The sequence below is a fragment of the Pneumocystis murina genome (assembly GCF_000349005.2).
Source record: "Pneumocystis murina B123 chromosome Unknown supercont1.15, whole genome shotgun sequence".
NCBI lineage: Eukaryota > Fungi > Ascomycota > Pneumocystomycetes > Pneumocystales > Pneumocystaceae > Pneumocystis > Pneumocystis murina.
In genome coordinates this window covers 121,670-143,389 of record NW_017802373.1, presented here as the reverse complement: position 1 = coordinate 143,389, position 21,720 = coordinate 121,670, and the positions used below count along the sequence as shown (strand labels likewise).

General features: G+C 27.3%; 9 protein-coding genes across 9 annotated transcripts; 7 read left to right on the top strand and 2 right to left on the bottom strand.

Moving 5' to 3' along the window:
• Positions 1-41: 41 nt before the first annotated feature.
• PNEG_03053 (hypothetical protein) lies at positions 42-4,490 on the top strand. The gene is made up of 16 exons (XM_007876918.1): positions 42-328; positions 375-773; positions 815-962; positions 1,011-1,317; positions 1,357-1,448; positions 1,487-1,853; positions 1,898-2,093; positions 2,138-2,511; positions 2,564-2,824; positions 2,870-2,990; positions 3,036-3,216; positions 3,262-3,398; positions 3,447-3,740; positions 3,782-3,952; positions 4,000-4,197; positions 4,240-4,490. The coding sequence occupies exons 1-16, from the start codon at positions 89-91 to the stop codon at positions 4,393-4,395; spliced, it is 3,642 nt and encodes a 1,213-aa protein (XP_007875109.1). The 5' UTR covers positions 42-88; the 3' UTR covers positions 4,396-4,490.
• Positions 4,491-4,662: 172 nt separating this feature from the next.
• PNEG_03052 (hypothetical protein) lies at positions 4,663-5,900 on the top strand (the record flags this gene model as incomplete). The annotated part of the gene is made up of 8 exons (XM_007876916.1): positions 4,663-4,700; positions 4,748-4,778; positions 4,828-4,922; positions 4,965-5,166; positions 5,212-5,313; positions 5,363-5,633; positions 5,683-5,767; positions 5,813-5,900. 8 exons carry the CDS (start codon positions 4,663-4,665, stop codon positions 5,898-5,900), a joined length of 912 nt encoding a protein of 303 aa, XP_007875107.1.
• Positions 5,901-6,205: 305 nt separating this feature from the next.
• PNEG_03051 (hypothetical protein) lies at positions 6,206-7,422 on the top strand (the record flags this gene model as incomplete). The annotated part of the gene is made up of 4 exons (XM_007876915.1): positions 6,206-6,620; positions 6,672-6,781; positions 6,827-7,288; positions 7,345-7,422. The coding sequence occupies 3 exons, from the start codon at positions 6,206-6,208 to the stop codon at positions 7,175-7,177; spliced, it is 876 nt and encodes a 291-aa protein (XP_007875106.1). The 3' UTR covers positions 7,178-7,288; positions 7,345-7,422.
• A 542-nt stretch (positions 7,423-7,964) lies between these two features.
• Positions 7,965-8,300, top strand: PNEG_03050 (hypothetical protein; the record flags this gene model as incomplete). Its single annotated transcript, XM_007876914.1, has 1 exon — positions 7,965-8,300. The coding sequence occupies one exon, from the start codon at positions 7,965-7,967 to the stop codon at positions 8,298-8,300; it is 336 nt and encodes a 111-aa protein (XP_007875105.1).
• Positions 8,301-8,749: 449 nt separating this feature from the next.
• Positions 8,750-11,232, top strand: PNEG_03049 (hypothetical protein; the record flags this gene model as incomplete). Its single annotated transcript, XM_007876913.1, has 5 exons — positions 8,750-9,334; positions 9,380-9,747; positions 9,791-10,534; positions 10,579-10,636; positions 10,682-11,232. The coding sequence occupies exons 1-5, from the start codon at positions 8,785-8,787 to the stop codon at positions 11,230-11,232; spliced, it is 2,271 nt and encodes a 756-aa protein (XP_007875104.1). The 5' UTR covers positions 8,750-8,784.
• Positions 11,233-11,553: 321 nt separating this feature from the next.
• Positions 11,554-14,513, bottom strand: PNEG_03048 (hypothetical protein; the record flags this gene model as incomplete). Its single annotated transcript, XM_007876912.1, has 4 exons — positions 13,741-14,513; positions 12,579-13,694; positions 12,258-12,535; positions 11,554-12,210 (listed from the first exon to the last, which is right to left on the bottom strand). Exons 1-4 carry the CDS (start codon positions 14,483-14,485, stop codon positions 11,554-11,556), a joined length of 2,796 nt encoding a protein of 931 aa, XP_007875103.1. The 5' UTR covers positions 14,486-14,513.
• Positions 14,514-16,027: 1,514 nt separating this feature from the next.
• On the top strand, positions 16,028-16,684 carry PNEG_04337 (hypothetical protein; the record flags this gene model as incomplete). The annotated part of the gene is given in 8 exon segments (XM_019757849.1): positions 16,028-16,048; positions 16,125-16,162; positions 16,201-16,220; positions 16,267-16,323; positions 16,377-16,396; positions 16,580-16,597; positions 16,612-16,632; positions 16,649-16,684. 8 exon segments carry the CDS (start codon positions 16,028-16,030, stop codon positions 16,682-16,684), a joined length of 231 nt encoding a protein of 76 aa, XP_019613332.1.
• On the bottom strand, positions 16,563-18,808 carry PNEG_03047 (V-type proton ATPase subunit B). The gene is made up of 12 exons (XM_007876911.1): positions 18,660-18,808; positions 18,310-18,580; positions 18,159-18,256; positions 18,092-18,109; positions 17,929-18,046; positions 17,864-17,883; positions 17,735-17,820; positions 17,569-17,692; positions 17,378-17,528; positions 17,018-17,335; positions 16,951-16,976; positions 16,563-16,906 (listed from the first exon to the last, which is right to left on the bottom strand). Exons 1-12 carry the CDS (start codon positions 18,780-18,782, stop codon positions 16,700-16,702), a joined length of 1,560 nt encoding a protein of 519 aa, XP_007875102.1. The 5' UTR covers positions 18,783-18,808; the 3' UTR covers positions 16,563-16,699.
• Positions 18,809-19,527: 719 nt separating this feature from the next.
• PNEG_03046 (hypothetical protein) lies at positions 19,528-21,688 on the top strand (the record flags this gene model as incomplete). Its single annotated transcript, XM_007876910.1, has 7 exons — positions 19,528-19,656; positions 19,719-19,844; positions 19,895-20,097; positions 20,144-20,245; positions 20,295-20,458; positions 20,499-21,195; positions 21,246-21,688. Exons 1-7 carry the CDS (start codon positions 19,577-19,579, stop codon positions 21,686-21,688), a joined length of 1,815 nt encoding a protein of 604 aa, XP_007875101.1. The 5' UTR covers positions 19,528-19,576.
• Between the last annotated feature and the right edge of the window lie 32 nt (positions 21,689-21,720).

Below are 21,720 nucleotides of genomic sequence, written 5' to 3'. Positions count from 1 at the left end.
ACGTTTAAACAAAATTATAGCTTTAAATGAGTTTTAATGAGTTTTTTTGAACCAAAAAAAAACGTATATTTTTAGGAGTTCTAGTGAAATGATTTCATTAAATGACAGAGTTTTTGTTGGAAAAACATTAGGAACAGTACGATTTATAGGACGGACGGATTTTTCAACGGGAGAATGGGTGGGAGTAGAATTGGATATGCCTACAGGAAAAAATAATGGATCGGTTAAGGGTAAACAATATTTTGAATGTAAAGAAAACTATGGTGTTTTTGTTCGGATATCAGCAGTGAAGAAAGTAGAGTTAAAAGAAGAGGAGTTATTGGAAGATGTAAAAAAAAATGTTAAAATGTTGATGGATGATAAACGAGATTAAGGTAAATGATGAATCTGGACGAAGTAGTTCATTATCTCCATCGAAAAGATCAGTTTTTCAGTCATTTCGAAGTATGGGGTCGGTTTCTCGAATACCATATATACAGTCATCGGTAGGGCAGCAAAAAATATTAAACACAAAAGCATCATTCGATGAGTCTATTTCTCCTTGTAAAGGGAAAAAAAGTAGATATATGTGTGAAAAATCACCGGAAGTATTACGAATGGAAAGTTCAGTATGTAAGTCGCCTGTAAGATCTAAGATATTTCAAGAAAAGGAAGAAAATGATATACAAAGTGAAAAAGAAGAGAGAATTGAATGTGAAAAAGGTGTTTTTGGCGGAAGATTATGTTTTGAAGAGTCAAAAGTGTCTTTCGAGGATTCTTATGGAAAATTTGAAGTATTATTTTGTTTTGTATATAAAGAATGATTAATATTTAGTCAAATGATACAGTTTTAATAGATGAATTGAAGAAGGAGTTGAAAGTTTTGGAAAAAAAAAGGATAGAAGATAGAAATAAGTTAAAATTGTTAGAGGAACAGTTACAGGAAAAAGAATCTTTGGAAAAGGCTAAAAATAGACTCCAAAGTATTGTTTTTATAAGTTATATGATTATAGAATGAATAATGGTTCTAGATAAAATTTTATCTCTGCAAAATGAAATACGAGATTTGAAATTATCCTTAAGAAATATGGAAAATGAAAAAGCAGAATTTGAAATGAAATTTATTGAGGTTTCAGAAATATTGGAAGTAACTACACTTGATAAAGAGATAGCAGAACAAAGGGCGGATATATTGGAATCTGAATTAAACGCGCTTAAAAATGAAATACAAAACAGTGTAGATAAAAGATCTGAAGATATTTCAAAAAAAGAACAAGATGAATTAGATGAAAAGGATTTAGAAGAACAGAATAAGGTTTTAAAAGAAGCACTTATCAAGTAAGTTTTAGTTTATACATAATTTTTTTAATGTTTAAGATTGCATACTATGACGAATAATCAAGAAGTAGAACTCAAAAACACGATTAAACATCATCAATTAGAAATTGAGAGCCTTAAAAAATATAAAGGTACGAATTTGTTTTGTTTCATTTTTTTAACATTTTAGTACAATATGAATCTTTAAAAGAGAAACTTCAAGAAACAGAAAATTTGGTTGATGATCTTAGACAACAAGTAGATATTAGTTTGACAGCAGAAGAAATGTTGGAAGAGTTGACTGAAAAGAATCTTTATTTGAAAGAAAAAATAGAACAAATGAATATAACCATTCAAGACTTAGAATCTTTAAAAGAACTTAACGATGAATTAGAAGAAAATCATTTAGAAAACGAAAGACAGATGAGAGAAGAATTAGAATATAAAGATTCTATTTTGATTGAAAATATGAATAAAATAACACAATTGAAAGAAGTGAATTCTGAATATGAACTAGTTATTCTAAAATTTAGGGAGTTAGTGGGAAATTTACAGCGGTATTTTCTCTTTTGTATATATGAATCAAACTTTTACGAATTAGTGATCTTGAGAATTTGAGACTTGAAAATCAAAATGCAAAAATGGAAAGTACAGAATTGAGTATTAGATCTAAGGAAATTATGGACTTAAATTTAAAATTAAAATCTTCTTCAGTTAAATCACAAGCTACAAAAATAGAATATGAACTTAAAAGACTTGAAGGTCTAGAAGCGGTTGAAAAATTTGAAATTACGCAAGTAAATATTTGGTTTTTGCTTATAACTTATTAAATGATGTATAGTTTTTCCTTCCAGACTCATATTCTTCCGAAAATAGTTCAATCATGGTATATTTTAAATGTAGAAGAATTGCTATGAAATCCGTTCTTTTACATGATATTATTAAAGAAAAAATATTATACAACATATCTATTAACAATATATTAGAAATTGATTTTCTATTAGAAGCGATGGAAATAAATAAAAATTTAGTATTTTTAAGTACGATTGCTAGGCGTTTTACTTATTTTATGAATATATGTACCTTATTAGACTTTGGTGAAATTTCGTCTTCATTTTCTAAGTTGGATATTTTGGAAAATATTTTAGATACAGAAATAAATATTTTAAAAAAGAATGAATATTATGAAAAAAAGTTTCTTGGGGTTTTAGAAGAGTAAGATAGCATACATATATGTATAGTAATATGTTTAATAATAAATATATAGGGCTGTTTTATTATTTAATAGTTTGTCTGATGTATATATAAAACCGTATGATGGAGAATCGATATCAAAAATTGAATCCGAGTTGTTTTTTTCCCTTAGTTATATTGAGAACTTTTTAAAAGAAGAATCAATACTTCGAAATTTACTTGAATCTGATTATATGAAACAAATAATGGGGGGAAACACTACATCTATTTTAGTATTAATTGAAAAATTAGAGACGTTTTCTTCCCAAGCTGAAAAGATTATAATTATAATAAAGTAAGTTTTTTTTTTTATTTTATTTTATTTTAAAATTTTCATAAGTAAGTTTTTTAAAATAATGGATTCTATGAAGGAGAATTCATTATCTTTAAAAGAAACCATTGTTTCTGAATTTTTTGATCTTAGGAATATGGCAAATTTCCTTTATGATGCAATGAAAAAAGTATGTATATATAAATATTAATTATATCTATAAATTTTGCTATAGAATCTGGTGTATTTTAATGGATTATTAAACAAATATTTAGAGGGTATTGGAGTATGTTTTTCTGAAAAAGATGTATTATTAGATTTAAATCTTGATAATATTTCTGAAAAAATAGCTTCTTTTACTTTTATTTTGTTAAAATTGGAGAAGAATATTAATTATTCAGAAAACACATTTCAAAGTAAGATAATGTTTTTGATTTGTGAATATATTTCTAACTTAATAGTTTCTCAAAATATTGCTCCTTGGATATTACATTCAAATGAAATCAAATCTATCTTACAGAAAAATAATGACACGGAAAAAAAGCTTAATATTCTTCAAGATAGAATTAATCAATATATTATTGATATACGACTTAAGGTAGAGATTATACTTTTTTAAGCTTTTAAAAATTAAATAAAATAAAAGGATAAAGTAATAGAGGAAGTCAATATTAAAACTGAACTTTTGAACAAAAGAACTGCTGATTTGAAACGACATTCAGAAACTATAAAAATACTTGAAAAATCTTTAAATGATGCTGTATTAAAAGAAAAACAATCCAATGAAACTATAAAAACTCTTAATGAGAAGACTAAATCTATGGAAAAGATTATAAATAATTTTCAAACTACTAAAAATGTTTCTGACATTAATTCTCTGGAAGAAAGTATTATTAATAGTCGAATATTTCAAAATAGAATACAGGAATTTTCTAATGAAGTATTGATTATATTTTTAAAAAAAATAACTTACATTTTAAGATTGAACTTTTCAATAACTCCATTTCATATTTAAAGGAAGAAATTAAACTTTTATCTACTAATAAAATGATTTTGGATAATTCATGGTTATCTGAACCATTATTTAAAACAAATGACGAAATCTCAAAAAAGAGGGAAAAAAGGACTTCGGAAATTAGATTTTTACTTAAAGTATTATTTATGATGTTTTTATTTTTACTATATTAATATTTGTAAAGTCTCTTAGGATGTTTTCATCTAAAACAAGTGTTATTAAATTATCTTTCAAAAAACAAAATGGATGGATGTCAGAGACTAAAAGACCTCGTTATAAACATTTTAAACAACAAGAGGAATATGTTTCTTTGTGTGCTAAAAGGGATTCATTAGTTTCTATTAATGATTTTACTTTTCGAAGACCTGTTTGCAATTCTACTGTAAGTTTTATCGTTTTTTTTTTTTTAGTTAAATATTTATAGACAACTCCATTAGTTCATTGCACGCTTCAAATGCCTTCTTATGGGCTAAATAATATTCAACAAGATGATCTTTTATTACAAAATATTGAAATTAATCATTTTAAAGAATTAGAGCGTATTCATTATTCCATTCTCAAGCCACTTCGTATTCGTTAGCATATCAACGGATCTTTAATTCTTTTTCGGGGCACTTTATGATCTTTTTTTATACAAATATCTTGTTTTTTTCAAAAGGAATAAATTTGATTTTTCAAAAAGGAAAGAAAGAAAAAAATATCAGATAAAAAAAGACTACATAATAGCTCTTTCTCTTATGGTTTTCATGTATTTTTCTACAAATAAATTATTCAGCACTTATCATTTATAAATTGAATCTTTAAGCTTCGTCGAAACCGCTCCCGGGTTAAACTTTTACTAAACATTATGGTAAGTGCGTTTAAGCCAGATGAAAGAGTTTTATGGTATTTTTATGATCTCTATTCTTCTTTTTATAGTCTAATATTAATAGTTTTCATGGGCCTTTGCTTTATGAAGCTAAAGTATTTTTTGAAAATCTTTAAAAAATTATGTTTTTTTGATATAAATTAGGTTCTCAGTGCAGAACTAAGAGAGCCGGAGGATGCAGGTGAAAATGCTGAAAAAGAGCCTCATTTGCGTGTCCATTATAAGGGCTGGAAATCAACGTTTGATCATTTTTTAATATTTAAAATATTTAAAAGGCTTAGATGGGATGAATGGGTACCAGAAGATCGTGCGTTGAAGTGGACAGAAGAGAATTTGGCTACGCAGAAGGAGTTACAGATGGCTGCACTTGCTGCGCAAAAGAAAACTGGACGAAGAGGCTCAGGAAGATCTAGCGAGTTGACGGAAGGGGGACCGCCTCATCCACGAGGCCAGAAACGCTCAAGAGATACTGATCTAGAGAAGGTTTGTCCAGTAAAGATGCTGAGGAATATAGTTTATCTTTTAAAGGAAGAGGATTTTACTGCTAAACCGGAAATTAATATTCCAATTCCTGATACATTAAAAGCACAGCTTGTTGATGATTGGGAAAATATAACAAAGAATCAACAAGTAATTATTGGAACTGGAGCTGTTAAACATCAATTGATTCCTGTAATAGCTTGTTTCATTGCCACGATCTCCAACTGTAACTGAAATTTTACAAAATTATAAAAACTCTATTTTAGCATTTCAAAAAAAACGGTTTACTGACTTGGATACCGATATATTTGAGGAAGTCGTATCGGGTATTAAGTTGTACTTTGATCGATGTTTGGGTAATATTTTATTATACCGCTTTGAAAGACAACAATATTCAGATATACGGAAAACCGCTAAAAATAAAGAAATGAGTGATATTTATGGTGCAGAACATTTGCTTCGATTATTCGGTATTTTATTTATTAAATGCATCTATTAAAACAACTTATTTATTAATAGTAACCCTTCCTGAATTAATTGCACATACAAATATGGATTATCAGAGTATACAAATATTAAAGAATTATATCAAAGACTTTTTAAAGTACTATTACTAATATTTTCATTCATCTTTTAATTTTCACTCTAGATTTCTTGTTAAGAATCAAGCAGAATATTTTTTAAAGATATACGAAAACGCTTCACCAAATTATCAATCACTTGTACGAGGTATATAGGAATATAGGCATTTATTTACAATCACGATATATCCATCCCGATTCATCAATATTGTTTTTTAACTCTTTTTTTTCATCAATCGACTTTTAATATTTTCTGATCCATCTTTAAATAATTGCTTGTCATTTAATTTTATAGTTATTTTTATTCTTTTTTTTCTGCATCTTTTATTTATATAATACAATAGTATTATATAAATATTAACTTTTATTACATATTTAACAGGATAATTCCATTTTTATTAGAAAGAACCTTTAAGCCTTAAATAAAAACCTTTATTTTTTCAAAACTTATAAATAAAAAAATGAAATCTACATCTTCAGCCGATATAAGTGAATCTGAAGAATTAATTGATCAGTCAAGAAAACAGGCGTCTGATAAAATACTGGTTAAATCTAAAGATATGGAACAAGAAAAGTCTTTACGTATTACAATTCGTGTTCCATCCCGTTGTATGACAGGAAAAAGAAGTAGGAGACGTAGAATTGAAGCGATAGAAAGTATATCAGAGAGTGAATTAGATGAACTTAGTTCATCTAATGATTTTGAAGAAACAGTATTAGAAGAATCTTTAGATACTGATGATTCAGAAGAATATATTGAGAGATCAAGAGAATTAAAAGAAAAAGTAGGGGAATTAACAAGGCTTACAAAACGTCAAAGAGCAAGAATAGATGAAGATGCAGTAGAAACAAATGATCTTGTACAGTTGCCGGAAAGTAAGTTTTTTGGATAAAAAGGGTTTTATACTGAAGGAGAATGATAATTAGCTATAAAAAGGCGTCATCAGAACCTTACTGAAGAGGAATTAGCGTTAAAAAGGAATGAACTTGCTCGTCGCAGAAAAAATCTTTCAGAACAGAAGTTGGAGGAAGAAAAGGTATATAAACTATTAAAAAAGACAATAGAAGGTTAAAATATGAAGATGGGAACTATTAATAAGCTTCTCAGTAAGCAGGTGATGCATAAATATAAAAGGATTAAGGTGGATGATGAAGGAGCTTCGGAAGAAGAAAAAAATGTACCAAAGGTGTCATCACCAATTATGTCACGATGGATTGATAGAAAGGAAGGGACTGTATTTGCTATTCCGAAGAAATGGCTTGATATTAATGTTTCAACATATTTTGAGGCGCAAAAGGGAAGTGTACCAAGTTTTTCGCAAAGATTATGTTCTTTGTGTGGTGGAGTGGGAATATATAATGTAATTGGTTCAGTTGTTCCTATGCGTGCATGTAGTATTTCATGTCTTCGTTTGATTCAGTCAAAAACATGATTTTTTTAGTAAGGTTTATTTTTTAGGGAAAAAAAGGGTTAATTTTAATAAAGGGAAATGGCATTTGAATGTTTTGTTTTGTTTTTTATCTATTTTTTTATTTTTTTTTAGGTATTTTTCATTTTTGTTGTTATATATTTCTTAAATGAAATAATTAATGCTTATAGTTATTTTAAAATTTGCTTAATATTGATATTTGAGTATTTCTTTATTTTTTCTAAGTTGGGTATTTGTTTTTTCTAATGTATTTGGACTTATATTTTGATTATGGATTATATTTGGATATATGAAGCTTTTAATTCAATGCTTTTTTGAGATACTTGGGCTTAATGAGGCTGAATATTTTCATAAGATGGTTGTGGAAATATGTTCTAGTTGTTTGTTTTTTTTGTACATTTTGTACTTAACTAAAATAACACTAAATATATTTCCATAATCCAAATTTACTTAAGTTTTATCTATATACTAAAGAATGATCCACGAATTAATTGCTTTTTTTAACAGGGGCTGAATTTAAATTTTTATTGTTTTAAGGATTAAATAATTGAATTTTTTTTCAATTAAAATGATAAAATTATTTCTATAGGATTTTTTAAGTATTTTTCTAGTGATATATCAAACATTATAAAAAAACTCGGTTCTACATATTAGGACTACTGTTTATATTTCAAATTTTATGGAAAAAAACTATTCTTTATAGGGTTATTATGTTCTTTACATAATTCGAAATATTAAATGGTTTCAATATTTTACAAAGTTATAATTAGATATTATATAGCTTTGAAGAATGCTCTTCAATTTAACGATTTTATTTAATAATATATTAATGAATAAAAGGTTTGTGGTTGTTGCTAATCATGATTTCAAACTTTCAAAATATCTATTTTGTCAATTTTATGGAAAAAAAAAAACATATAGCACCCTGTCAAGCATAAACTTGTTCATTGGCTGTTTATTAACGGGATATAAAATACTAATTCTGATAAGGCATTCTTTTAATTTTTTTATAATTTTTATTTTTAAAAAAAAACAGTACTTTTATCTCAATGCTGTTTTATATGAAAACGCTTTTGTTTTTCTTTTATTATTGGTCAATTCATACAAATATTTTAATATTGGATGATTCTATATTTTTTTCTGTTGACGTTTCTTTAGAAAAACTTTTTTTTAAAAAAGAAGAAAGGATTGTATAACTTTTCCTATTCCATTATTAGGTATTGGCTATAAAGAATGAATGGAAAGCTCATTTTTTCTTTTTTTTTTTGATGATTTTTTAAAAAAAGATATCATAGCGTTTATAAATATAAAAAAGAAAAGGTAACATTTCATTATTAAGATCTTTATTATGTATAACTTAGAACAGAACAAGATTAATCTAAACATGTCTATTTTCCTTTTCTTTCTAATGTTTTTAAGATATTAGAACTAATGAAATTGATTTAACCATATCGAGACAAGACTCTATATTAATAAGTAGATAATAAAGAGTTGTCTAAAAGGTATGAACCTCTTTGTTAATTTGAAATATTTTATGTTTTTTTTCTAGATTCTATGAATTCTTTATAATGTACCAGAATTGAATCAGTGTAATTGATCTCTTAATATTTATGTCGCAGGCGACACATACTTTTGTTCATAGTTTAAATTGCAGGGATAATAATTGTAAAGGCTCTTGTCGAAGCCCGGCTCAATATTCATCGCAATCATTTCCTAAGGCTCCACCACTTGTTTATGAAAAAACAGGCTATGAATCATGGGAAAAAAATCATAATGACAATATGAATTATCATACATATCAAATGAATTATGTTCCTCCGGATAAAAATGTTCCTTATCTTTTATTGCCTGCTAGATTGTCACTTATTTGGGTTAATAAATGGACAATTGCTTTAATTATTCTTTTTGTTCGGCTCCTTTTCTTTTTAATTTCTTTTAAAAAAGATATGGTCAATGCTGAAGAGAAAATGCATGATGCGTATACTATTATACAGTATACTGCCAATTCTTTAGTACTTATGCCTCGTTCAACAGCAATAGGAACAAATAAAGTGATTGCACTTGGTATTGAGAATAGTGTTAGGGCTTTAAATAAAACTTTAATACTTATTATCTTGGGTGTACAACATATTATTTTGTTTTTCATTGAAATGATTATACGTAAATTATTTTTATTGATATTTTTATATTATTAAATTTTAATAGATACTTGGACATGTCTTTTAGAGCTCTCTATTCAAGGCGGGATAAAGATTATAGCAGATGTTGTGGAAAAAATCTCAAAGTTTGTTAATAAAGTACTTAAGTCTATTGAAAAAGATATTCTTGCTGGAATCCAAGAAATAAATAAAGGAATCGCTTCTATTTTAAATACTATTGAAAAAACAGCAAAGATTTTAGGAAAAAATATTAAAGTTCCTACTCTATCTATCCCAATTGAAGAAAAAATTTCTAATTTTAGTATTCCGAATAATTATGATGATGAGTTAAGAAAGCTTGGAGATAGAATTTCCTTAGAGCCTTTAAAAAATACAGTGAAGAGCTCAATTGCAATTCCTTTTTATGAATTAAGGGTGAGACTATTTTTTATGTTGTAAATGTTGTTTATATTTTTAGAAACTTATTAATAATACACTTTCAAATTATTCTTTTGATTCTTCGCTTTTGCCTGTGCCTTCTGTTGATGAATTTGCAATTTATTCAGATAATGGGGATATTGACAAAGTTTTTAAAAGGCTTTCTAATGATATTTACACTGCTGTTCACAGTATTTTGCTTGTTTTAGTAATATTGGCTATATTAGCTATAGTTCCTTTTGCTATTAAAGAATGGTGGAATTGGAAGAGATTGCAATCAAAAGCTGCTATGGTTTGGTCAATTTTTTCAATTACTAAAACATTTGATCCTACAGAATTTATTCTTACAGTTGCCTATCCATGGTCAACATTGTTAGGTCTAAAATTTTCTTCTGCTTTTCGAAATCAACATCATAAGATTTTAATACGATGGTTTATATCGTATATTTTTCATCCATCATCTTTGTTTGTACTATTTCTTGGGATTTTAGGGTTTATAAGTTGTGGACTTCAAATGATTCTTTTGTCTATAATGAAAAAGAGTTTACTTAGCTCGCCAGAAGAAAACGTTCCGCTGAATGTTTCTGAGAAACTTCAAGCTGCGTCTTTGAAGTGGTCAAATGATGTGAATAATGTTTTAAATCAAACAGCTGTTGATCTAAATAGTCATATCTTTGGGTGGGTTTATGCAAGTACTCAGTCTATAAATAATACTTTAAATGTTTTTATGGAGACTACAACAGATAGCTTTAAGAAAATATTTGGAGGTACAGTTTTATATCAAGTATGTTTTTAATATTATATATTTTTTGTTAATTGATTATATAGCCTATTCTTGGTGTTTTAGATTGCATGCTTTTTATAAAACTTAGAGGAATAGAGAAAGGTTTTTATATTATTATTATTTTAATGTTTTGCTAATTATTTATAGGACTAACATGGATACATCAAAATGCTCGTATATCATCACCAATTATTCCAAATAATATTTTAACTTCTTTTGTTGAAAATTCTACATCTCATACAGATTTTGTAAGTGCTGCTAAGAGTTTAAATCAGAAATTTTATTCAATTTTGAATACTTTAATTGCTGGTTATGAAAAATCTATAATTTTTGAAGCTAAAATATCTTTTGTATTGGTGTCCGCTTGGATATTAATATTTGTTTTGGGTCTTCTTAGAATTATTTTTGCTCGAAAACCTGTTGTAAGAGGATTAGGTGGAGGACCATATTCAGAATTTCCTTCAAGAGCTATTTCAAATCCTATTTTTAAGAATAAAGATGAATATGATTATATTCCATCAAGTGCTCCGCGATATACAGCAGATCCTGCTAAAAATGCTAAAATTCCTCCCGAATTTTCTAAAGGGCCTTTTATAGTTGATGATAATATTTCAGATTTTGCAAAATATGAGCCTTCTGGTGCGGTTGTAGAACAATATAAATCAAAAAACGATAAATATCGGAATAGAAATCTTTAAAAATGTTGAATATTTAACAGTGTTTATAAATTAAAGAAAAATCAGTTACTTTTGCATCTTTAGTTATTTATATTTCAAAAGAAATATTTATAAAATTTAATATAAATTATAATTTTTTGAAAAAATCATTATTAGATTGATTACATAAGTTAAAAATAGATAACACTATATAAAAGAATAGGTTAGAATACTTAATAAATTGTCATAAAAGAATAAGAATTTTGCTAAAATACCAATTGAATTATATATATTGATAATATTGCCTAATTATATATGAAAATTCTGGTATATAATGAATTATTTTGCAAGAAAATTCAATTTTTACAAATTATCAGGTTTACGAACACGTCCTTTCAATGAATCTGAAACATTAATATCTCCAAAACCCCATGTTTTCCTAATTATATTTTTTTTCTTTCCATATTTTTCATCCCATTTTCTTAATTCAATTAAACTACTCATATCATCACTTATACTGCTAGTGATTTCATTTAAAGCTTTTTCAAAATGTGATTTTTTTAAAATTCTTGAATAGGGTTTTTTAGAATTGTTGTTTTGCAAATTTTCATTTATTGATTCAAGTGCTGCTGAAACACAAAGATTTTTTAAATCTGATCCTGAAAAAAAAACGGTTTTTTGAGATAGTTCGTCAAAATCAACATCTTTAGCCAATGTTTCATCTTTAAGGTGAATCTTCAGGATTTCTTTCCTATCTTCTTCTGTTGGAAGATCAACTAAAATTCTTTTGGGCATTCTTCTTATTATGGCTTCATCTAAATCAAAAGGCCTATTTGTAGCACCCATAATGATAACTCCTGAATTTTGACTAACTAATCCATCCCATTCTGACATGAATTGGTTAATTACTTCTCTATGTGATGGATTATTATAATCTGATTTTCTTGAAGCAAATATAGCATCTACTTCATCAATAAAAACTACACAAGGATTTAATTTCCGTGCTAAAGAAAAAATAGCCTATGAAAAATAAATATAGATAGAATTTTTTAATAATATATAATTACTTTAACATTTTTTTCTCCTTCTCCGACATACATGTTAAAGATTTCACTTCCTTTAATTTCTAAAACCCTTGCACCACAGTCCTTTGCAATAGCTTTTGCTAACAATGTTTTACCACTTCCAGGTGGGCCAAAAAGAAGAACTCCTGATATTCTATTATGAGACAAAACTCCAAAATTAAAAGCATCTGGTTCTTTAAGAGGTAAAGAAATAAGTGTTTGAAGAATATTCTTAGTAGAAGATGGAACTCTAACAGATTCAAACCCAACAGTGATCATTTCTAGTAAAATATAAGATATAAACTAAAAAAAAATATATTATACCTGGATTAACAACACCTGGAAGTAATCTTTTTTCATATTTGTTGCAATCTAAGTTGTTAAAATTGATAAATTTTTCTTCCTTCTTATCTTCAAATTGTCTTTGTTTCCACTTTTCTTGCTGATATTTTAGTGTGGCTTTCCATGATTCTTTTAGTTCATCATTTTCTTTAATTAATTTCATTGCATTAGATAGATCTAATATATCAAGAGATATTGTTTCTTGTTTATCTTTAGAATTTTTATAGAGACCTATAGCAATAGAAATTATTCTATGTATAAAATCAAATGACCATATTTCGTCTTGTATGTTAGGAAAAAGTTCTGAATCGCTGTCAAGAAATTTAGAAATATCTAATTCAAATTTAATTCCGCATCGTCGTCTTAAAAGGGAATTTAGATGTCTTATATTTATTTCTTTAATACGCCTAGCTTTGTGCTTAATAAATGTTTCATCTATATTTAAATTATCTTGATTTTTTGATTTCACTACTGGGACTATAAATATATTTCGATAAAATTGATCAATTGTCAAAAGTATATCATCACATAATACACTATTTGGATGTTCAATATTTTCTTTATGAGAGCCTGCTATAATAACAATATTTTCACCCTTTTTACGTCTAGCATGAATTGCTTCTCGTAAGATTTTTAAAACATAGTTTCCAGAAATGCTATTAATTAATGAAGAGTATTCTTGAACATAAATAATGGTTTTGTTTTGAGAAAATGTATTTGTTTTTTCTGTAGATAAAGTCGATGAAAAAAGTTTTTTTTGTTTTTCTAGATTCGAAATTGATAGCTTTGATAAAATTAAAGAAAGCTTTCCATGAAATCCTATATTGTTCTGAGTAGGCTTTAATGTCTTATTTATATCTTGAAATCCTGTATTATTTGGACTTTTTGGTAAAGAGGCTGTAAGAATTTGAAGAACTGGTCCCAAAACAATTTTTTTTCCCACACTATGATTTAAATTTACCCCTGATATATCATCATCTCCTTCAGTCTCTTCATCTTCCTCATCGATTTCTTCATTCTCTTGAATTAATAGTTTTTTATTTTGACCTGCAAAAGAAAGGTTTCCAAAAGTTTTTGAGTTAAATATCCCAATGCGATCTATAAAAAATTGTTACTTCTTTTCGTTATGTATTGATTAGTTTACCCTCTTCAAAAATATCGCCTACTAAATCCTCTAAATCTTGAGGACTTATTTTTATAAGATCTGCTTCAAGTAAATTTGAAATTTCATGAACTATAGCATCCAAAAAATAAATAGATCCTTTTATAGGACATGTTAACATAAGATTTGCTTTTCTAGAAGAATTATTTTCATTTTTTTTCTCAGGATTAAGAATAAATGACGTATTCAAATGAGAAATTAATTCAAGAATTAGATTTTTAGTAACTGCAAAGGTATCTTCAAGAACATTTATATTATATAAATCTGGATCAGAAAAATTGTTGTTTAACTTAAATTCTGTTTTTTTTGACTTAATAGATCCATATAAAAAAACATTTTTTTCTAAAAACCAATCCGGGATTTCTGGCTCATAGGAATATCTAACAGCGACTCCAGATCTACGCTCTCTATGAGTTGCTCTTCTTCTATTTTTGGAAAATGTTCCCAGGAGTGATGCTGGACGTTTTAATGATAAATTATCACTTTCTCCCTTATGGAAGTTTTCATAAGCTTCTATTTCTGATTTTAAAGAGTCAGAAACATCTGATTTCTTTGGATTTGATTGTAAAACTCTTGAATATGTTGAAAATCTTGTTAAACTACTCTTGTATTTATATTTTAATTCATAAAACTCATAAATCCTTGGTTTTTCGAATTTTGAAAAGAGAAAAAAACACAAATAACACCTTGTATAGCTTAATCTTTTCATTTTTGCGCTGTTTATCATCTAATTCTTCTTAAATTTTTATATTTGATGATTTAAAGTATTCCATATAAAAATTAGACGTTGGTTAGATAATAAGCTCGAAGGATGGGTAAGGGTTAAGCAAAAAATATAATATATTATATAGGAATACGCTCTTCCTTTTGATTGTTAATGATCATATAAGAGATATATATATTGTGTTTTAATGAAGAAAATAAAAAAAATATATAAAGAAGTCATATGTTGTATTTTTAGTGATTAAAGATATATATAAGATTGTATTTGTATTATTTTAAGAGTTATTTAATATAATTATTAAGATATTAAGATAGTTAATTAGAATTTAATATTTAATTTATAGATTTGAGATGTAAAATAAATTTTTTAGTAATAAATATGAGTATTTTAAAGAAAAAGATATCAAGGTTTTTTGATAAAAAATAAGCTAATGTTATATTGAATGACATAAAAAAGCTAAAAAGAAAAAATTAAAAATATTTTTAAAATAATTATTTGTATGAGATAAAATATTTTTTGTATTTTTAAGGGAAATAATAAATAAAATTATTATGTATTAGTCCTTGAGATTTTTTTAATTGCTTGTTAAATAATTAGCTTTAATATGTTTTTTATGATTGATGTTTGATTTTTTAAGATATTCTTTTCAAGAGTATTTTATTAGAGATAAGATTGTTTTAGCTTCTGTAGGATCTTGTGTTTCACATAGATATTTTTGAAATATGTATGTTTTTCGTAATAATGTATAATGTTGTAGTGCATAATCAGCAGGATTTTTTGTTGCAAGTGGAATAACAATATCTATTTAAATGACTTTATCGATAATATGTACCTATTTGTATTGATTTAAGAATATTATGAATATACGTTATCTATATTCTATAAATTACTTGATTTTCATGTAAGATATTGATATACATTTCAGAGTACTCTTTTAAATTTCGAATTGATTCTGTTTTCCTTCTAATTGTTATTCCTAAGGCTTTATTTGGAATATAAATTGAATAAAATTATATCCATTTTTAAGAGAATATTTGTTTAATTCTTTAATACTTTTTATAGTAGTACTGATTTGTTCTGAATAAAAATGTATGCAATATGCATTTTTTTCTCGATATACTTTAAAGAATATTTTACCGTTCTAAATAATTAATCCAATATGATTCTTTTTAATATCAATTGTTTTTGTAACTTTTTGTTTTTACATGATTTCTTTTGTAATTGACTAGTTATCCTTATAATATTGAAACAATTAGAAATTGAGGGATATTTTGTATACATTGTAATATATTGTATAATAGATTTTTATCTTATTAAATATTCCTTTCCTGTTTTTTAGCATAATTTTAATGATCTAAATGATTTACTTAATAGTTTGTTTTATAAATTATTAAATGGCATGTTTAAATGTATTATTTCGTAAATAAATAGCTTTATTCGTAAATTCGTATTTGTGCTATGATTAAAATGTTAGTTTTTCATCAAATCTACTTGGAAAATACCTTTAATGAAAAAAGCAACTGTATAACCATGTTTAAATTAAATATGGTTATGGAAAATGATATGGTTTATGGATATTTCTCTAGAAAAATTGGAAAGATATAGTAGAAAGGACTAAGATATGCCTTTAAGATTTTTCTAGTTATGGAAATGTGATATAGAGATTTGCCATCAGAAAGTGTTAGGAAATATTTTAGATTTTTTGAAAATTTGAAAAGCAGAATAATTAGAGGTTTTGGTAAGTATATGTTGAAAAAAATGATATTTTGTGTATATAATTTAAGTTTCGTTATTTCAAAAATTAATATATATTCTGATATTATCGCTTATTGATAATATTTGTAAATAGGAAATACCTGGTTAGTATATCTATATTTACAATAACTTTACTAAGCCTTGTCAGACAGTTTACTAGTATTTTTTGTTATTGTTATTGGTGTTTTGTATATTAATATGTTAGATATGTTGAAGTTTCGATTAAATTATAAAATATGAATATTAATAAAATAATTAATTGAAATTTTATTTCTTTTCCTAAATGTCTAAAATTTAGTAGTTATTTAAGACCCGGATTTTAAGTGGTTTTTTAGAAATTAGAATAAACTAAAAGATATTGTATATATTAATAGAACATAACATCTTCCCTAAAAGTAAAATTAAAAAAAGAAAGCAATAGATATTTCTAATAGTGAAATAAATTGACATAAAACTTAAAAATTATGAATAATTTGAATTTTCTTGAGATAAAATAGCAGACTCGATTGTCACATCATTATCATAATTATTTTTTGAGTTATTAATCTCTGAGTTTTTCTTTTTAGCAGGTGCTCTGGGATAAAATTCTTTAATGATTTCTTCTGAAATACGTGTAAGTTGTTCTCTTGGAAATATTCTTAAAAGAGACCATCCTATGTCAAGAGATTCCTTAATAAATATCAGTTATTTAAAATAAAGTATATAAATAATACTTCTATGGTACGTGACTCATATGGGCCTAAAAAAATAAGATACTTATTACTTCAAGAGGGGGGAAACCTTGTGAAATAAAGTATTTTTCAAATTTCTCTAAAAACTCAAGAGATAATTTATCTTCATCCGATATAGCATCTTCTCCAACGACTGCTTTCATAGCTGCTGCATCTTTTCCCATAGCATAATTCGCATAAAGTTGATTCGAAACTTCTGGATGATCTCTACGAGTAAATCCTTCACCTATAGCTGATTTCATAAGACGCGATAATGATGGAAGAACATTAATCGGTGGGTATATTTGACGATTATGTAGTTGGCGATCAACGAATATTTGTCCTTCTGTAATATATCCTGTAAGATCAGGAATAGGATGAGTTATATCTAAAAAAATGAACAATTAATATTCTTATTATGGAAATGTACCATCATTAGGCATAGTTAGTATAGGAATTTGGGTAATAGAACCATTTCTTCCTTCTACACGCCCTGCTCGTTCATAAATTGTCGATAAATCTGTATACATGTAACCTGGATATCCTCTTCGACCAGGTACTTCTTCTCGAGCAGCTGAAATCTAAAAATGTTAGCATGTTTTATACAATTCAAATGCCTACTTCTCTAAGAGCGTCTGCATAAGAAGTCATGTCAGTAAGAATGACAAGAACATGTTTTTCTGTTTGATAGGCATAGTACTCTGCCGTAGTTAAGGCAAGACGTGGAGTAATAATTCGTTCAATCCTATATCATTAAGTTTCTGAATATTTAATCATATCTCTTTACGTAGGATCACTAGCTAAATTCAAAAAGAGTGTTACTCTTTCTAATGACCCATTTTCTTCAAAATCTCGTTTAAAAAATCGAGCAGTCTATTTATTATTTCTTTGAAAATTATGTAATCATTATACATACTTCCATATTGACTCCCATTGCTGTGCTTGGTTAATCTTTATTTCTTTATTCTTTGACTAATTTACCCGCAAATACAATAGAAAAATTATCTTCATGTCCATCTTGCACATCTTTTGTAGGTTTAATTAGAGTTGCTTGTCGGCATATTTGTGCCGCTATTTCGTTATGTGGAAGTCCTGCTGCCTAAAACAAATATTTAGCTAATTCCTTAATTATATTCTTAAATACTGAAAAAATAGGAAGTTTCTATACAATAAATATTAATGTAATAATTTTTTTTGTTTTAGAAAATCACCTGTCCTCTTGCAATACTATTCATCGTATCAATTGCTGAAATACCTGTCTGGATCATTTCTTGTGGATAAATACGTGAATACGGATTGATTGGTGACCCTATATATCCCCATCTAGTTCAGATTTTAATCATTTAAAAATATATATATAACCATTAATATCCAGATAGTCTTCTGGAATAACAAGAGGGCCCTGATCAATTGGTTTTCCTGACCCATTAAAAATACGACCTTGCATATCTTCTGATACTGGAATTCTCAAGCTTTTTCCTGTAAATTCTACACGAGTAGAACGAACATCAATTGATGCTGTTCCCTCAAAAACCTGAACAATAGCTGTTGTTCCTCGTGATTCCAGGACTTGGCCTGTTCGTACATCCCCATTTTCAAGGTAAAGATTTACAATTTCATTATACCGAGGAAACTGCCAAAAATGCGTTAATTTTGCCAAAAAAAACATAAAAAAAAATCCAAAATAGTCAATTTCTGCTATCTATTCTTACTTTGACTTGATCAAGAACAACTAATGGTCCTGAAATACTTGTGACAGTTTTATAAGAAATACGTGGATAAAGCGAATAATCTTGCTTGGAAGCTTCACTGTTTATTTTAAAATCTGTTTCCATAGGTTCTTTTCTTAAAAATATAGTCTTTAAATGATAGTTTTCAGTGCAAAATAAGCGGGCTTTTTAGTATTTTTAAACGTATAAAAGATATTGCTCGGTTGATGTGAGGTGGGATATGGTAAGATGTAAGTTTCCTTGGAAACAGTTGTCTAGGTAACGGTTGGCTAGGTAATACCTATTTAATTGATAATCTTGACGCTTCTATCCTTTCAAGAGATCTTTATATTTTACATTTTTTTATTAGGAATTTTGGCAAATATGAGAGATTTCAGACTTAATTAGGTGTATTAAAAAAGGTATTTAAGATAAATTGGGTTATTTATCTATTATTGACGTTGGGTTTTGTTACGTAGATTCTTTTTTTTTTTAGAAATAAAAGAGATAAATTGAGGAAATTGTGCGAATATATCTATCTATTTTTAAAGAAAACTCTTATATTTTTGTTTGGGGTCTTGGTATTGTTTTTTTTTTTCGAAATTTTGTAATATAAGAAGCTATAATATTGATTGGGTCAAAGTTATTGATTCAGACGTATATAATCTGTCAGGCATCTGTTTTTTAAATTTGAAGGTTTTTCCTTTTGTTTCCTTATTATTTGGTAGTGATTATTCTTTTTTTGGTCTCAGAACTCTATATTTAAGTGTTTTGGAAGCATTTTACAGAAGAAGATTTTTCTCGAACCAGAATATCATATATATTGTTGAGAAAATATATTACAGTGTATTTTTTACATTGGAGACGTTTGTTTGCTTTTTTGTGTATAATTGCGTTCATTTTTGTATCGTATAGAGGAAATGACAGAATCGTCGGTTAAAGATAGTTTTACTGCGGAATCTATGACAGTAGAAGAAACGAATGCACTTCGTCGTTCTTTGTAAGTGATTTTTATGAGATTTGGTATATATTTTTTTTATATATATTAATCATGTTTGATAGGGGACTTGCACCGCTTTCAGAAACAGTAGAACCTGTGGAGGATCCTGCTGTTACTAATTTTAAAGAGTTTCGAGCGGCAAAAATTAAAGAAGAGGAGACACGGTTGATTCAGGAACGAATTCGAATGTTTGTTTGCATCTTTATTTGCTTATAATGCTTAAATTCATATTTATTAGGGCCCGAGAAACACGAGAAACACAGCGTCGATTTACAGGAAAAGGTCTTGGAGAGGCAAGTGATGAAGGTGATCTAGATTTGCGTTCATGGGTTATGAATCATCGAAAACGTAATTTTTCTCATGTTACAGATAAAGAGAATGTTGTTAGTGAAAAATTGGAGAAAATGCAAAAGAAGGATAAGAAAGAAGAGTATACATCAGGTTTTTTTGAATGGATTTACCGATTTATTTTTTGATGTTTTTATAGATCAACTTGAGGGAATAAAAGTGTCTCACGATTTTACTGATATTAACGAGGGAGAGGCTATAGTTTTAACGCTTAAAGATAGTACTATTTTAGAGAATGAGGGTATTTTCTGGATATTTTAGTTTGTTTTAATCTGTATTGATTTTTTAAGATCAAGGTGATGAATTGGAGAATATTGGTTTGGTTGAGAAGGAGAAATTGGAAAAGAATTTGGAGAACAAGAAGAAATTTGTTTATACAGGGTATGATGATGACGAATTTTCTGAGGAAAAATCTAAAACTATTCTTTCTCAATACGATGAGAAAGTAAAGAAGGTAATATCTATACGTTTTGGTCAAAATCTAAATTAATAAGGGGTTTGTTATTGGGAATGTATCTCAAGAGCCTCAAGAGGAAATCTGGAAGAAGGGTCACCAGGAAATATTTTCTTTGAATCATACATCTGTTGAAAATATATCATCGGATTATCAAGATATTTCTCAAATTGTTATTAAAAAGATCAAGAAGAAAAAAATAAATAGGATGAGGAAGGTTGATCATGACTTAATTGCAGACTCTGTTGATATGAAACATATAATGCAAAATAGCGATAATATGGTATCTCATAAGGACTTGAATTTTGATAATGTATCCTTTGTGGATGATGATGATTTGCAAGCATGCCTTGCTCGACAGAGAGAAGCTTCGAGGCGTAAAAAGACTTCGCATCCTGAAAGTGTTGCGAGATTAGTAAAAGAACAAATGTTCGAGGAATTGAAAGAAAATGGTGATAAAAATGATGGGGGGCTCGTTATTGATGAAACAACGGAGTTTGTTCGTGGAATCCAAGCTATTGCACCGAAGGAGAAGCAGAAAGTACTTGAAAATATTGAGTATATACAAAATTTGGAAACTCCAGAAATTGTAGAAGAAAATTCACAAGATGAAACAAAAGAAAGTCCTTATGATGAATCTGATAAATTTACAAAAAACATTTCAACAACAGGAATTGAAGATGAGGCGGATATTAGTTCTGGTGTTGGTGTTGTTTTTAATTTACTTAAACAAAAAGGTATTTTCAGTATTTTTTTGTATTATTTTTATGTGTTTATTTATTTTTAGGTATTGTTGATAAGCAAACTGATGAGGCGTTGTCAGTTCAGAGGGCTCAACATGAGCATTCTCTCTTTTTAGCAGAACAAAAGAAGTTAAGGAGAAAATTAGAAGAAGAAGCTAGATATAGAAAAGAAGCGGATCGTTGCAGTGGAAAATTAGATAGAATGACTCCTCGTGAGAGAGAATTATATCTTCAAGCTGAAAATCAGCGTCATGCAATGATAGAAGCACGTGAACTACAAAAACTTTTTGCAAAATGGACACCCGTAATTCAATTAAAGTATAATGACGAGTTTGGAAGAGAAATAAAAGACAAAGAGGCATATAAATTTTTGTCTCATCAGTTTCATGGGAAAGGTTCAGGTAAAGCTAAGGTTGATGAACGGCTTAGAAAATTGGCTGAAGAGAAAAAAAAAGAACAACAGTCTATTTTTTCATATAATAAATAAGATATTCTTTTTATATATGTTCATTTGTTTTA

Excerpts from the sequence above, each read along its gene's own strand:
- PNEG_03047 (XM_007876911.1), bottom strand. The coding sequence starts at position 18,782 with ATGGAAACAGATTTTAAAATAAACAGTGAAGCTTCCAAGCAAGATTAT. Across the intron at positions 18,257-18,309 it reads AGACTATCTGGATATTAATG|GGTCACCAATCAATCCGTAT; the intron begins GTTATATATATA and ends GGGGATATATAG. Across the intron at positions 16,977-17,017 it reads AAAATACTTTATTTCACAAG|GCCCATATGAGTCACGTACC; the intron begins GTTTCCCCCCTC and ends TTATTTTTTTAG.
- PNEG_03053 (XM_007876918.1), top strand. The coding sequence starts at position 89 with ATGATTTCATTAAATGACAGAGTTTTTGTTGGAAAAACATTAGGAACA. Across the intron at positions 1,318-1,356 it reads TTAAAAGAAGCACTTATCAA|ATTGCATACTATGACGAATA; the intron begins GTAAGTTTTAGT and ends TTAATGTTTAAG. Across the intron at positions 2,512-2,563 it reads TTTCTTGGGGTTTTAGAAGA|GGCTGTTTTATTATTTAATA; the intron begins GTAAGATAGCAT and ends ATAAATATATAG.